This window comes from Xyrauchen texanus, chromosome 50 (assembly GCF_025860055.1).
Source record: "Xyrauchen texanus isolate HMW12.3.18 chromosome 50, RBS_HiC_50CHRs, whole genome shotgun sequence".
In the NCBI taxonomy this organism is placed as follows: Eukaryota; Metazoa; Chordata; class Actinopteri; order Cypriniformes; family Catostomidae; genus Xyrauchen; species Xyrauchen texanus.
Window position 1 is genome coordinate 11,689,798 of NC_068325.1, and position 16,430 is coordinate 11,706,227.

A 16,430-nucleotide genomic window follows, 5' to 3' on the forward strand; every position below is an offset into this window, starting at 1 on the left:
GCTCCTAAAACTCCACTTCATATTTTGCACAGCCAGCCACTTGATTTCCTCCAAGCAAGGAGGAGAGACGAGTCCTTATCTGAGCTCATTTCAAACCTGCAAACGGAGGAGAAATACAACATAAACCCACCCGACTCCAGCAAATCGTCGATTTGCAAAACGGTTTCTTGTCCATACCGAATGCGTGTTAAAGAGCGCGATCGGTGCGGCACACATCAGGCTGCTTTATTGCCATAGCAGCAGCGCGAGCTGCATGTAGCTGCTACAAGAGCCTCAGCTAGCGACCAAACAAAGAAAACACAGGCAAATATAAACCTCGTCTCTTCAAACCGCTTTACTGTTCTTTGAGGAGGAGTAGGCAAGACCCCGAAGACAAAAACTGACATGATGTTTCCACAATCCAGGCACTCGGTAAGCGTTAATCGACCTGTTTTGTGGCGCTATGTTGATGTTGTTAGCAGGGCTGAGCTTAGCATTGGCAGGAGAGCCAACTGTGTGCAAGCTGAAACTTATCGTGAAGATTAAATATTTATCATGCATTTTATTATGCTAATCTTTTCTCATTTATCAGCCACATTTTGGCAAAATAATCCACTAATGCATGTTTTGGCAGAGTGATTTGTCTAACGGGAACAATGTAGATGTGTGAATGGAGTGGCAGCAACATTTAACAGTTGGAGAATTTTGTGTTGATATGTGCAAGTTGGCAAAATAAATATGTTAAACCCCTAAATCTAGTCAGTCTTAAATCCTAAACCTCTTAAATCTAGTCCCTTCTTCTGCTAAACCTTTCCATGCTTTGCAACAGTGCATGGAATTGCGAGATTTCAGAGCACCTCAATTCATTTTATGTCGACATCTTAAAGTATGCGATGTTGAATTAGTCTTTTATGGTAAATAGACACTATTTCAGCCAGAAGGTAAATGGATGAATGCCAGATTCTTATATCAGCTTACTATAAGCTAAAAAAAAGCACTTTTTTGGCAGAATACAATAGTTTTTTTAGACATTTGGCAAAACAAATGTAGGTTGTAGATCTGTTATGGCATATATTTGCATTATGAAAGATAAGCAGAAAAGGAGAGAGAGAGCCTGCGACCATCACATTAGTATATAGAAGATTATAAACATTTATGGATTGGGTTGCACATAGTGAGTGTTGCTTTCTGTTCAACCTACATTAACTAACCTTGTAAGTAGTGAAAATGGGTTTATCTGTGGTCAGGCCATTCATGATATGTCTAGACATATTCAGTGCTTTGTTCAAGTTTTGCATGTGGTAAGTCAATGTGGTTACCACACATCAAGTTTCCTGCATGCTGTAACTAATTAATGAGCTAACATTGCAGATATTTTGATTGTGCTCTCTTAATTCAAGTGGTACCATATTTGTTAGTTTTAGAAGCATTCACATTGGTTTTAGAAGTCTTGTGATTTTCAGTGAGATAATTTGCATTGCTTTGCAAATATATTATTTTGTAATATTTGAGCTAGTTGTTAGAGGAATACCAAGGTTCTCACGGTCATGGAAAACCTGGAATTTTGTAGACTTGTTTCTCTGCATAACAAAAATGGGCTTTTCCCAATCAATGGGTGTTTTGAAGCCATTGAGATTCCCTACTTTCATTGGTTAGTTTAGAAATGTCCATCCTGGTGTAAAAAAGGCCCACAGATTTGAAAACATCCATTACTGTTATGCAGAGACCTATATTTCCGAATTTCGTGGTTTTAGACAATTAATTATGAGACTGTCTAATAGTTAGTGCACTCCTAAATGATAAAATGAACTTTTAGCAGATACATGCATTTACAGTTACAGTATTTATCTTTCAGGAACTGGAACAAAATATTGATGACTCATCTTGCACTCAGGGGCATATCCAAATTTTTGTCCAATAAAATGCTCTGTAGAATGAGAATGCCCCTTGGTTTAATACAACTTTCCACTAGCTGGGTTCCCATCCACTTATTTGTAGGCACATTTTGGAATATTGCATAAAAAATGCTGGATGCAAATTATATCTCCAAAATGAGCATAAAAAAACAAATGTGCTCGCATGAGGTGGATACATTTTTTATTCGATAAGAAGACATGTGCAAAAACAATGGAAACAAGTGTACCAAATGTATTGATACATAATTTTGTTTGGGAATATACCCTCACTGAGCACTTTATTAGGAACACCTGTACACCTATCTATTCATGTGACTCAATTCCGTCAATTGTGTGGCAGCAGTGCAATGCAAAAAATCATGCTGATACAGGTCAGGAACTTCAGTTAATGTTCACATCAATCAGAATTGGGAAAAATGTGATGTCAGTAATTTCGACCGTGGTATTGTATGTGAAGGATGGGCTGGTTTGACTATTTCTGTACCTGCTGATCTCCTGGGACTTTCACACACATCATTTTTTTTTTTTAGAGTTTACCCAGAATGGTGCCAAAAGCAAAAAACATCCAGTTCTGCGGACGGAAGCGCCTTGCTGATGTGAGAGGTTAATGGAGAATGGATAGACTGGTTCGAGCTGACAGAAATTCTACGTTAACTCAGATAACAACTCTGTACAATTGCAGTGAGCAGAATAGCGTCTCAGAATGTACAACATGTTGAACCTTGTGGCGGATGGGATACAACAGCAGACTGCCATGTCTGACACTTTAGTAGGACCATAGTGTTAAGTGAGTGTGGATACTTATCAAAAAAGTCTTGTGACTTTGCCAATATCATTGCATAGCAAGTAGTTTATTACATTTAATGAAACTGCGACAGTGGATTTAACTTTTCTATTTTGGGCCCATTCCTCCAGAAGTGACGATTTTGTTCTAAAGACATGGGATGTGGAAATACTGCTGTATTTGCAAATTGTTTTTGTGATAGTTAAATTTTGCATGTAAATTAATTGTATAACTTGGATGGAAACATGACTTTTAATTAGTTATAACAAGTAACAAATGATGGTTCACAGCTGTTATGTGATCGAAGGGATATTGGTTATTTTAAAAAGAAGCAAGCCTTTTTGATATGTCCCGTTCCAAGTTTCTGTTTCAATAGAAAATACGACAACATACAGGAAAGAAAACTGCGCTCATTTTCTAATCTTGTTTCGTGGTTTGGTGGCAAAATGAGGATAGATTTAAATAGTCTTTTTTCAGGTGTTTGACTTGAGATTGTGAAACTGCACACCTCTCAGTCTGATAATGAATGACCAACAGGGAACATGAGAAAATGTGGGCCTTAGTTGTTAGCAGCACTACTTTGTTGCCACGGCACTGTGACTCCATAGCAATGACTTCTCACCAGGCTTGACACAGAAGGCGTTTACTCTGACCAGCCTGAATGGCTCATGACATGAAATGTTCACTGAGTGGGGCGTGATCTGAGCAGAGGGTGAAGGCCCGCCCCAGCAGGTAGTAGCGGAGAGTGAGGACCACCCACTTGATGACCAGACACCTTTTCCACGGTGCTGTACTTTGTTTCCCTCAAGGAGAGCTTGCAGCTGATGTACAGCACTGGGTGCTCCTCCCCCTCCACCACCTGCGAGAGTACAGCCCCCAGCCCTCTGTCTGAAGCGCCTGTCTGCAATATGAAATGCATATGCTGCTGCCAGTCATTACTATAAATTATGTCATCTAAAGAGGCAGCGGCGTATGCCGAATGTGGTCTGTGGATTCGGTCCATGATGCCCGAAACGTGGCCGGAGCCCCCAAACAAATCGAACGGATTGATGTAATCCAAACGGTGTAGAGAAGGCTGTTTTTTCATGGGAAATTGGTGCCAAGGGGATCTGCCAATAATATAATCCACACAGAACCGTACAGACCCGTCGCTCTTAGGAACTAGAATAACCGGGCTGGACCAATCACTGTGGGATTCCTCTTTTACCCCCATATCTAGCATTGCATCCAATTCTTCCTTAATAATTAAATTTTTGTGCTCTGGTAAACGGTAGGGACGGCTACGTACCACTCTGTCTCTGTGGTGCTGGATGAGGTTTATATGGCCCGGTAGAGGGGAAAACACGTCTGCAAATTCCTGTTGTAACTTGGCAACCTCTGCGACCTGATACGGTGAGAGGTGGTCTCCGCAAGTGACCAGGGTGATATGATTAGGTATTCACCTCTGGCCCGAGCTCCGCTCTCTCCGGAACTACCGTAGCCAATGTCACATGGACCACCTTCCTCCAGAATTTCAGGAGGTTGAAGTGATATGTTTGATGTGCGCCCCCTTTATCGGTTCGCTTTACCTCATAATCGAGATCCCCCACTCATCCTGTGACCTCAAAGGGTCCTTGCGAGTACTTTGAAGTACCTTATCTGCAAATTGCTGCAGCCGAGTTCCCGGTATACATTCAGCTCTGTCGTTCTTGAGCTTGGAGCAAATTCTCCTGTGTTAATTGCCCCAAGGTGTGGAGTTTTGCTCCAAGATCAAGAACGTATTGAATTTTATTCTTACCGGCTGAAGGTCCCTCCTCCCAAGCTTTGCGTAAGACATCAAGTATGCCGCGGGGGCACCGCCCATACATCAGCTTGAATGGGGAAATCCCAATGGAGGCTTGCGTGAGCTCTTGTACTGTGAATAACAGGGGATTGAGTAATTTCTGCATCCTCGTGCATGAACTGACGAATCATGTTCTTAAGGGTTTTATTAAATTGCTCCACCAGTCCATCTGTTTGTGGATGGTAAACGCTGATGCGAATTGACTTAATGCCCAATAATTCGTAAAGCTCGCGGAATGTCCATGACATAAACGTTGTGCACTGAACGGTGAGGATTTCTTTCTGAATCCCCATCCATGAGATTATTTTGAGGAGTGCCTCTGCAACATTATGTGCCAAGGTTCTGCGTAGAGGCAGTACTTCCGGATATCGCGTTGCATAGTCCACTAGGACTACACACAAAGCGATGTCCACGCGCTGACTACTCTAATGGCTCGACCAGGTCCATGCTAATTCTTTCGAAGGGGATCTTGATCAGTGGAATTGGGTGCGCTTTTGAGGTGGCCGGTGGATTCACCAGCTGACATTCGCAGCATGGAGGTCAGTCAGAGTCACACCACTTGCAAACATCGCCGCCAATGAAAACGGGCTATTAGTCGGTTTAGTGTTTTTCTTTCCCCTAAGTGACCCGACCTCTGGAACACCATTTCCTGGTGGATCCACGTTATTAAGAATCTTCCTTTGAGTGTCCTGCATCACTCTATACAACCTCTCGTTTATAACGGCAAAATAGGGATATGAAAGTGCTACACTTGGCTGGAGCTGTTGACCATCGATCACTCTCACTTGGTCGAAGGCATGCTTTAGGGTTTCGTCTCATGACTACGCTCAAAGATCGAGGAAGTCTTCTGGGTCGTCTTCCACCCCCATCTTCAAGATCTTGGGTGGGGCAGGGGGCTGTGGTTTTCTGTTGTCACGGCCCGGCCTTTCTCCTGGCTGAGGAGGCTTCGGATCGCATGCCGGTCCTCTGCTTGAGCTCGTAGAATCTTGAAGAACCGGTGATCTTGGTCTTGGCGAAGCACAAGTAGGTAATGTTGGTAGGATTGGTGTAGTCCGGTGAGGGACTCGAGGATCTCTGCCAACTGCAAGGACTCCATGGGGTGTACTTCCTTTAACTTCATACCCGGGTTTTGGCACCAGTGTGAAGGACTCCACAAACGTAAGGGAAGGAGGACACAGGGAAGTGGGTTTTTCCAGACTTTGGTAAGGCTTTATTTGGCCACTTCAATGCTTTGCAGCTTCACAAACTCAACAGTTTCAGAGGCACCTAGACACTCAAACTTATTAGCTTCACGAACATAAACACATTTAGCTGTTTTTGCTTTCAAATTTTTTTAAATTTTGTTTGCATTGTGCGAATCCTAACCAAATCAAGTTTACCATTACTGCTGCCAAAATTAACCAATCATGAAAAGTTTTGATTACAACATTCTATATATGTGAACTCTGTTTGTTACACTCTTGTATAATTTGTTCAAAATTTGAAAAACACATTTGTTTTTGTAAACCAGCTAAATTCAATAACAGCTTGTTTTGGTTTTGTAGCATACATAAAGAATATGCCATGCAGATGCCCCACACAAAATGCATATTTGTATGCAAATTCTTTTAATCTAAATTAATTGGAATTACAATATCAAGGGAAATAATCAACTATTTAAATTTTTGTCATCATGCAGCCCTAGTAAAAACCTGCCACAATATATTGTTTCTTTGTGCGGCATGCAGGAAAGGAGATGACATTTAATAGCATATTGTCCTCCATTTTGTTCACAGTGCAGTTAAATCAAGATCCAGAAAAGTGATGTAATAATTGTTGAGATTTGTGAATTGAAGTGCTCCATTGATTGTTGCTTTTCAAGGAGTCTGTTCTAAAAGCCATTGTTGCAGTAATGGCTCGAAAGGGACGCAAGAGTTGGCACTGAAATGCACACATGCAGACACACACTAGTGTGTGTATTGTTCTCAACCTGATGCTTTGGGAGGGGCATTTGGGGCAGATTTATTAAGTCTGCTCGAGTGAGCAGAACAGACCTCTGTCTTTCCCCTCAAATCCCACAACACCGCAGATAATCCCAGTTTTCCCACATCTTGCTCATTAAATAAACTCTTTCTTACACACCAACGCGTGCACATTTAAAGAGGCCCACTTTGCAGTTTATTCCTTGTTGTCAAGATTGCAAAAAATGCATGTTCATGCATACAATAATGTTTTAAATGTGCATATGGATTTTTTTTATTTTTATTTAATTGAAGGTTAATGGCACACAGGCTCATTACGGCATGTGCTTGTACAGTGACATGCCCATTATGACATTCTTGTCTCTAGATATGTCTCTGGTCCCTCTTTTAATGCAAATCTATGTTTTTGTTTTTTTGGGGAGTTTTTTGACCATTTTTTTTGTCTGCCAGACATCAGTCGTAATTTTCATCATATCATAAGTGGCATGATTTAAGGTATCATTCATGTGTGTACCAGAGGTTGACTGATTTATTGTTTTTCTGATCAGTCAGCGGCAATAGTTGCTTTTAGAACCGCTGTTATCTGCAAAAATCAACGATGATAGTTAAATTATTGTTTTGTCTTGAAACACAGACAACTTGTTGGGATTTTCGGTTTCTAGGCCTATATCTGTCATAATTTATCTTATTTGCTCCTATTTATCTATATTTTTATTAGGACTGGATAAAAATATAGATTATTCAGATGCATCGCAATCTCTGTATCGATTCTTAAATCCCAAGGTCGATCTTTTTCTCTATGCGGCTAAACCCAATGCAAGTAAATCGCTCGGATATGCGATCAAATTTCTCGCTATGGGGTATTCTTAAAGAGACAGTACTGGTTTTTAGCATGTGTTCTACAAATCAATGTGAATACTTTTCAATAGTGCAAATTAAGAAAATAAACAATAATCATTTAACAAAATATATAGTCTACATGCAATATAATATATGTAATTTCAAGACATATTTATTGAAGAAATACATGAATTTGTACATTTTTAAAAAGCTAAAATATGACATATAATTAGTCAGATTAATGTTTCATATTGTTCCTAGTTATAAGGTCCCCGGAATAATTAATGGCATTAGCTTTTAGAGACTTTCTTTCATATGTAAGCAAAATGGACATTATAAACTTAACCTATATGAATCAGACTCCAATTGAATCGAAATCAGAATAGTCGAATAGAGAACTTTTGAATTGGAATAGATTCAGAAAATCTATTTATACCCAGCCCTAATTGTTATCCTTATTTTAGTGCATATTTTTATTTTGATTAAATAATCATCCTGTTCTAATTTGAAGCAAACACGTGCAAAGAAAAATGCAAGTATAGGGAATTATGCCCTGTCAGCATATTGCGTCTTAGCGTGCAACATCATCTTGTGACTAATAAAACAAAATTGACTGGTGAAACATATAAAACCCTTCATCTGGTGAATAAATAGGCAATATATAAAATATTTTGTTTCCCTTATCTGTTTGTGTGTGCAGCTAGGAGCACAGAAATTTCAAATAAGAGTACCTGGCCTATTTCAGGCTTGTTTAGTTACTAAACCGTTATCAACTGAATTTAATTTTCTTTTAATAAAATGTTTTGTTGTTGGGACAAAATAAAATGGCATCTGGGATTTCATATATTTTACACTTCTGTTTGCCTCTATATCTGTGCCACCCTGTCACAGTTAAGAAAGACTAAGAACATTTTTAAAACATTCAATATATCGATTTTAAAAACTATCAGGCAATTAATCGCTATTGGCTTTCTTACACCATCTTTGTTATCGGTATTGGCAAAATCCAGTGTTGGGGGAAACTCTGGTTTGTACCACAAATGTACAGGATGAGTTAGAAGTTTAATATTTAGGGTTAGGAGTTTGTTCAAATGGAGAAAGCACTGAAATTTTGACCACTGAAAATTTTGGGGCGTGATCGGAGCAGAGGGTGAAGGCCCGCCCCAGCAGGTAGTAGCGGAGAGTGAGGACCACCCACTTGATGACCAGACACCTTTTCCACGGTGCTGTACTTTGTTTCCCTCAAGGAGAGCTTGCAGCTGATGTACAGCACTGGGTGCTCCTCCCCCTCCACCACCTGCGAGAGTACAGCCCCCAGCCCTCTGTCTGAAGCGTCTGTCTGCAATATGAAATGCATATGCTGCTGCCAGTCATTACTATAAATTATGTCATCTAAAGAGGCAGCGGCGTATGCCGAATGTGGTCTGAGGATTCGGTCCATGATGCCCGAAACGTGGCCGGAGCCCCCAAACAAATCGAACGGATTGATGTAATCCAAACGGTGTGGAGAAGGCTGTTTTTTCATGGGAAATTGGTGCCAAGGGGATCTGCCAATAATATAATCCACACAGAACCGTACAGACCCGTCGCTCTTAGGAACTAGAATAACCGGGCTGGACCAATCACTGTTGGATTCCTCTATTACCCCCATATCTAGCATTGCATCCAATTCTTCCTTAATAATTAAATTTTTGTGCTCTGGTAAACGGTAGGGACGGCTATGTACCACTCTGTCTCTGTGGTGCTGGATGAGGTTTATATGGCCCGGTAGAGGGGAAAACACGTCTGCAAATTCCTGTTGTAACTTGGCAACCTCTGCGACCTGATACGGTGAGAGGTGGTCTCCGCAAGTGACCAGGGTGATATGATTAGGTATTCACCTCTGGCCCGAGCTCCGCTCTCTCCGGAACTACCGTAGCCAATGTCACATGGACCACCTCCCTCCAGAATTTCAGGAGGTTGAAGTGATATGTTTGATGTGCTCCCTTTATCGGTTCAGCTTTACCTCATAATCGAGATCCCCCACTCATTCTGTGACCTCAAAGGGTCCTTGCGAGTACTTTGAAGTACCTTATCTGCAAATTCCTGCAGCCGAGTTCCCGGTATACATTCAGCTCTGTCGTTCTTGAGCTTGGAGCAAATTCTCCTGTGTTAATTGCCCCAAGGTGTGGAGTTTTGCTCCAAGATCAAGAACGTATTGAATTTTATTCTTACCGGCTGAAGGTCCCTCCTCCCAAGCTTTGCGTAAGACATCAAGTATGCCGCGGGGGCACCGCCCATACATCAGCTCGAATGGGGAAATCCCAATGGAGGCTTGCGTGAGCTCTTGTACTGCGAATAATGGGATTGAGTAATTTCTGCATCCTCGTGCATGAACTGACGAATCATGTTCTTAAGGGTTATATTAAATTGCTCCACCAGTCCATCTGTTTGTGGATGGTAAACGCTGATGCAAACTGACTTAATGCCCAATAATTCGTAAAGCTCGCGGAATGTCCATGACATAAACGTTGTGCACTGAACGGTGAGGATTTCTTTCTGAATCCCCACCCATGAGATTATTTTGAGGAGTGCCTCTGCAACATTATGTGCCAAGGTGTTGCGTAGAGGCACTACTTCCGGATATCGCGTTGCGTAGTCCACTAGGACTAACACAAAGCGATGTCCACGCGCTGACTACTCTAATGGCTCGACCAGGTCCATGCTAATTCTTTCGAAGGGGATCTTGATCAGTTGAATTGGGCGCGCTTTTGAGGTGGCCGGTGGATTCACCAGCTGACATTCGCAGCATGGAGGTCAGCCAGAGTCACACCACTTGCAAACATCGCCGCCAATGAAAACGGGCTATTAGTCGGTTTAGTGTTTTTCTTTCCTCTAAGTGACCCGACCTCTGGAACACCGTTTCCTGGTAGATCCACGTTATTAAGAATCTTCCTTTGAGCGTCCTGCATTACACTATACAACCTCTCGTTTATAACGGCAAAATAGGGATATGAAAGTGCTACACTTGGCTGGAGTTGTTGACCATCGATCACTCTCACTTGGTCGAAGGCATGCTTTAGGGTTTCGTCTCATGACTGCTCCAAAGGGAAATCCTCTTGGGGAAACCTCCTGAGAATGGAAGTGGCCGCAGCATCTCCCCCCTCATGTGGAGCTGACGAAGACGGCCCCGGCTCTGCCTCCCCTGCCAGAATTTCATTCACTTCACATCTTGTCGCTTTTGTACAGGACCCATCCACACATATTTCCTTTAATACATTTCAAAATTCAGGCCAATTAGTCCCCAAAATCAGCGGATGGGTGAGGCGGGAAATAACCGCAACCTCCACTCTGTTTTGTTCCCTAAAATGTAATCACAAGGGTCACCACAGGTGTGAATACCCCCATGCACACACTTTTTTTTTGCCCTCTCCATTTTAGCTGTGCCCAAAGCCTCGTGTTGAACCAAGCATCGGTGGATAGTGGTTTGAAACAGGCTCTGGAGAGAGAACAGAGTTACGGGGAACACACAGGGGAATGGGAGCGAGAGTAGGAGGGCTTTTCTGCCCTTGGGTACACTTCCATGTGGTCCTCCACCAGTCGGGCAGCTTCCTCCGGCAACACCGTGTGGTGACACTGGACCCACTCCACCATTCCTTTTGACAGTCGATTGATTAGCTGCTCCAGCACCACCTGGTCGATCACTCCCACAATGTCACGATCCCCCACCAGCAGCCATGTGCCACCCTGTCACAGTTAAGAAAGACTAAGAACATTTTTAAAACATTCAATATATCAATTTTAAAAACTATCAGGCAATTAATCGCTATTGGCTTTCTTACACCATCTTTGTTATCGGTATTGGCAAAATCCAGTGTTGGGGGAAACTCTGGTTTGTACTACAAATGTACAGGATGAGTTAGAAGTTTAATATTTAGGGTTAGGAGTTTGTTCAAATGGAGAAAGCACTGAAATTTTGACCACTGAAAATTTTCAAACGATTTTTGGCCGAAAGAGAAGACAAGAATATTTAAACAGAAACCGAAAACACTATCATGGAGAAAAAGCATTGTTTGTGTTGCACATTAAAGTCCACTTTGTAATTAAGAGCGGTATCTAGTGCTCCGGTATTGTGTGTTATTCTGTGTCATAGCTGTTACTGTCAAGCTTCAATATGACATTAAAGAAGCACAAAAGCCCCATTAAAGTAGTCCATATGACTCATGCATTTTATTCATAGCCTCTTGAAGCCATACTCGTTTTGTGAATCGCAAAGTCTGTGAGTTAAGTAAATATATAATCTGCATGCACAGAACACCTCAGTGAATGAGCACTGCTCTGTTGTTTCGGGATATCCCTAATAATACCTAACATTTAGTATTTGTTCAGTAATTCAAATCAAAGTCTTATTTAAAATAATCAGTGTCCATAACTTTTGGTTTCGGCCAAGCATTTTCATTTCAGCGCATCAGCAAAAATAATAGTGATGCTCATCTGAGTTCATTTCCACAGCTGCAAACACACACTGATGCAGAAGTCTTGGTCGTTGATAGCATAACCGCTCACTAGCATCACAAATAAATCTCTTAAGCACCTTTCTGGACTATGAAAATGAATATGGAGAGGATGAGGAAGTGTTTGCGTGATATTGATTTCTATATTTCCATGAATTTGACAGCAGAATGAAAATTCTGGACTAATTCAAATGACTCAACATTGACAATACAGCATCCATCATGTATAGGCCAGGCCTGTACTGTGGTGAAAGGACAAGGTTTGGATATCTTAATTGGCTTGTCTGGCTGTTTGTTTTCCTCATGGCTATTGGTGTGAAGGACGTGTGCTGGGATAATTGCGTTGCAGGATTATTTTTATTTTGCCTGTTGCTCGTGGTTTATGACTGTATGGCATTGCTCCCACAGAGTCAGTCTAAGATTACATGAAGAGAAGGAAGCGATTGAGACAGCCTAAATAGAACTGTGGTGAATTCTCCAAGAAGCTTGGAACATCCTATCTGCCAACAACAATGAAACACTGTGTCCATGTGTACTTAGGAGAATTGGGGCTGTTTTAAAGGCAAAGGTTGTCACACAAATATTGATTTAGCTTTTTTTTTGATGGTTACTGGACTTTGTATGATGTTAATAGATAAATAAAATTATTTGTGGCATTATTTTTGAAGACATCCTCACTGTGCAACATTTTTCACAAGTGCCTAAAACTTTTGCAACATTTTGTGTACGTGTGTGTGTGTGTGTGTATATATATAATATTAGTCTGCATTACTGATGTCAAAAATAGCTCCATCACTATTTGACAAAAGTCATTTTTATCTCTAGTTTGAAAAGTAGAGGCCTCACATGTCCTCAGCTGACAGCTTCATTGAATTCTACCCGCTCAACACCAGTTTCATGTACAACAGTAAAGAGAAGACTCAGGGGTGCAGGCCTTATGGGAAGAATTGCAAAGAAAAATACACTTTTGAAACAGAAATTCAAAAGGAAAAGGTTTGAGTGGGCAAAGAACACAGATATTGGACAACAGATAATTGGAAAAGAGTGTTTTGGATCTTAACCCCATTGAGCTTTTGTGGGATCAACTAGACTGTAAGGTGTGTGAGAAGTGTTCGACAAGACAGCCACATCTATGGCGAGTGCTACAGGAAGCGTGAGTTAAATGTCACCCGAGCATCTGGACAAACTGACAGCTAGAATGCCAAGAACTGCAAAGCTGTCATTGCTGCACATGGAGGATCTTTTGATGAGAACTCTTTGAAGAAGTTCGGAAGATTTTTTAGTAAGTCATTTTTAAGATTATTAATGTCCTGACTATACATCGTGATCAGTTGAATGCCACTTAGGTGAATTAAAGCACCAATTTCTTTCCATAAAAGCAAAATCTGTACATTTATTCTAAACTTTTGGCAGCAAGTTTATATAATTAAAATAACTGAATTTAGTTTTTTTATGATTTTATTATTTTTATTTGGTTTTCCAGTGAGCTGTAATTAAAAACACACTAGACTACAAATATATGCTTATTCTGTGCAATATCTACTTTTTCATATCAACTCCTCTTCATGATGTCCATCAACAGTGCAGTGTCACTTTAATTCAGCGTGAGCTGCGCTACGAAAATAGACTCCACGGCGAAACTCCCGCCGCAGTGCAGCTCACGCGCAGCTTCTGCCACGCTCTGATGCGGTGCTGCCGCTTCCTATGTAAATACACTCATTTGTTAACATAGACGCAGAAAAATAATGCACTGCTTCTGTCCAGGTTCAGCATGCAGTGTTAAACAGGTGTTAGAGGCTTTGTATGTTTCACACAAGTATCTGTGTGTGTGGTGAGACATATGGGCTGCATCAGTATTCTCTGGCAGTGATGGACTTGCGCTGTGGGAAAGCTGCGCCCCAGAGTAAAGCTGTGGTCTGGAACAAAGCAGCCTGGTGGGGGACTGTTTAATGTGGCAGGACCTCGCTCAAACCTGCCTGTTGAGAGACACGCCAGGCTAAAGAACCTTTCATGAAGCACTTCCATCTGCAAAACCTTCCAGAACCAAAGATTTGTTGATCATTTTGTTGGATGTTGTTTGTTAGCATTGTCCTGCTGGAAGAATTCGGTTAATGGTGGCTAATTATTGGAACTGTGTACCTTGAAGGAATATCCTGGGTTAAATGCAAATGAATCTCTTGAAAGCATCAGTCTATTATTCAGTTTTGAATGAAGGAAAAATGCATACATTATAGCACTTAATGTCTTATTAATGCCACCTCCACATTAATAGGTTTTCGGTTAAAAACAGATTGGGCCTCATTCATGAAACTTTCATTTAATTCAGAGTAAACTGCATGTAAAATAAACCTATTCCAGAACACGCACCTCCGGATTCACAAACACTTTTTACTCCCCAGATTTGTTAGTTGAAGTTGTGTATGTGAGTGAATTCCAAACATTCGTAAATAGGGGGCGTGTCAATGTTCATTTACAATGATCATAATCCACGCCCATGAAAATGCCCTATAAGAAAAGCCTCAGTTGCGCTATTAAATGAGAATGGAAAGCTTTTAACATCAATGCAGAACAGTAATGAAATCGTGTTTTTTTTTTTTTTTTGTTTTTTTTTTTTTTAAATGAAGTGCATCATATAATTTTTATTTTACAAACACGCTCTTCGTGTGTTCGGTCTCAAATAAAGTTACTGTCATCACATGTCCTGGCTGCCATCAGAGGTTCTATTGTGAATTGAATTGTCCAAGAGTTCAAGAAAAATGGTTTGACATGAGGCTTTAGTGTAAAAATAGGCTCCATTGTATCAGTGTCATCATTAATTACAATAACCGAATGAAATTAGCGCTTATTATGACAGCGTATAGTGCGTTAGCAGTAAGCATCATGAATTCAGAATGTAAACAAGACTATTTAAACTAACTACTGCATATATTTTACTTCAAATCATCAAGTGGTTAAAACAGCTTGACCGTGACTTCGACTCAAAGAATGAAGCAAAAAGTAATTGCCACATTATTTTGGGTTTTAGATCTAGTGTCCTCCTATTTAAATGCTCCTCTAAACGCCTCCCACAGCGGTGTGGTGGGTGTGTGAATGTTTGCAAATAGTATATAGTTGCTCAGCTGTTTTAACTTCTTTTTACCCCTGAACAAAGAAGAACTTCTCCATAAGTATATAGACCATTTTAAGAATGTAAGCAAAAACAAAGGAATCAGAACGGTCCAGAGATATTTTTGGATCCTTTCAACAAAATCTCTTTTTCAAGGAAATTCAGTCCACTCGGTGGCCATTTTTGGAACGCTCTTGGGCAGGTTGGGAAGCTATTTTTCTATGTAAACAAGCGGCATTGAATGTGGAGCTCCTATCTACTTGAATGTGGAAAGACGGGAATCTCCAAAACGGTTAAGATTATGAAAAAAAAAAAAAAAAAAAACATATTTCAAATAATCCGTAAAATCTGACAACACTGTGTGGCTTCAATCGAACAGTCCGACTTCCCTGGGTCTTGCCACATGAGGGGAATAGCAGCCCAGTATCCTTGCACATGGATGCACAATGCTGTTAATCACAAAAACATGCGTTCGAAGGAACACACTTTATTATATTTTTAAGAACGGACAAAAAAACATCAATGCTTGTGTCTGATTCACTGTTTGTTCAGAGGCATGCAGCGCAAGCCTGTCTCGTGGAACAAGTGCATGTAGTTTTTAAGGGTTTTCACTCTTGTTTCATTCATATGAAAACTGTTTGCAAGAATAATGTCATTATGAGAATGCTGCAAATTATCTCTGATCATTTCAGGTGGTGCTGTGAGTTTAATTCACTTTATATCCCCGCGGTTAGCATGCATTGCGGATTCCATGTTGCAAATGGAGCCGTTGGAGTTGGTAAATGTTTGGATTTGGGAAGGTGGTTAAATAAGATTTTTTTTGATCACTTCATTATTGTATTGTTTTTACGTTTAGTTTAAAGTGCAATTTGAATTTGGAAATGTCTTTCGTTTGTTTGTAGTGTTTTTTTTTTTTAAAAGCAAAATCAATAAAGCAAAAAAATTAACTGATCCTCAGCAGGGCGGTTGATGATATAATTGAATATCACAATATTTTTTAAGGCAATTATCGCAAAAGTAATTTTTACATATCACCCAACAGTAGTATGCCACAGATTCTGTTCATGCAACTTAACTTGTGTATATAAACTGAAATATTCCATTTAAATAGCTACTATAAGATCTAGAAATAATCTTTTGAAGTGGAATCCTCTTTTAAAGACTAGAATAAAATATGAATCATCCATTTTTCTTTTTCTTTACTTTTCTTTGAAACGTGATCTAAGTCTAGAAATCTGGAAAGTTGGTTTTGAGGTGTAATTATTTGCGGACAATTCCTCATCTCCCATGGCCGTGTCACAGGTTCAGGAGTAATCGGCTGTCTTTTGGAGTCTCTGACCCACACCAAGCTCTTTAGCAACACGGCATCAATCACAATCACTTCTGTTCTGCCTGTAATCTCACAATCACCTTGACTCGCCTGTTTTTAATTTTCAAATGTGTGCTCTAAACCTGCTAGCAGTCTGCACTGTGCTTTTATTTGTGCCTCTTCTTGTGAATGATATTCCCGATCAGGGCTCGACAATAGA

The 16,430-nt window shown here is 40.6% G+C and overlaps 1 protein-coding gene across 2 annotated transcripts in view; it reads left to right on the forward strand.

Annotated features, from left to right (window-relative positions):
- LOC127641295 (TLE family member 5-like) overlaps window positions 1-16,430 on the forward strand; it is a 36,533-nt gene continuing 20,103 nt past the window's right edge. Inside the window, exon 1 of one of the 2 annotated variants that reach the window (XM_052124200.1) lies at window positions 1-411. In XM_052124200.1, coding sequence (XP_051980160.1) covers window positions 385-411 — 27 coding nt within the window. In that variant the 5' untranslated portion in view covers window positions 1-384. The remainder of the gene's footprint in view (window positions 412-16,430) is intronic. The other variant, XM_052124199.1, reaches the window with a different exon arrangement.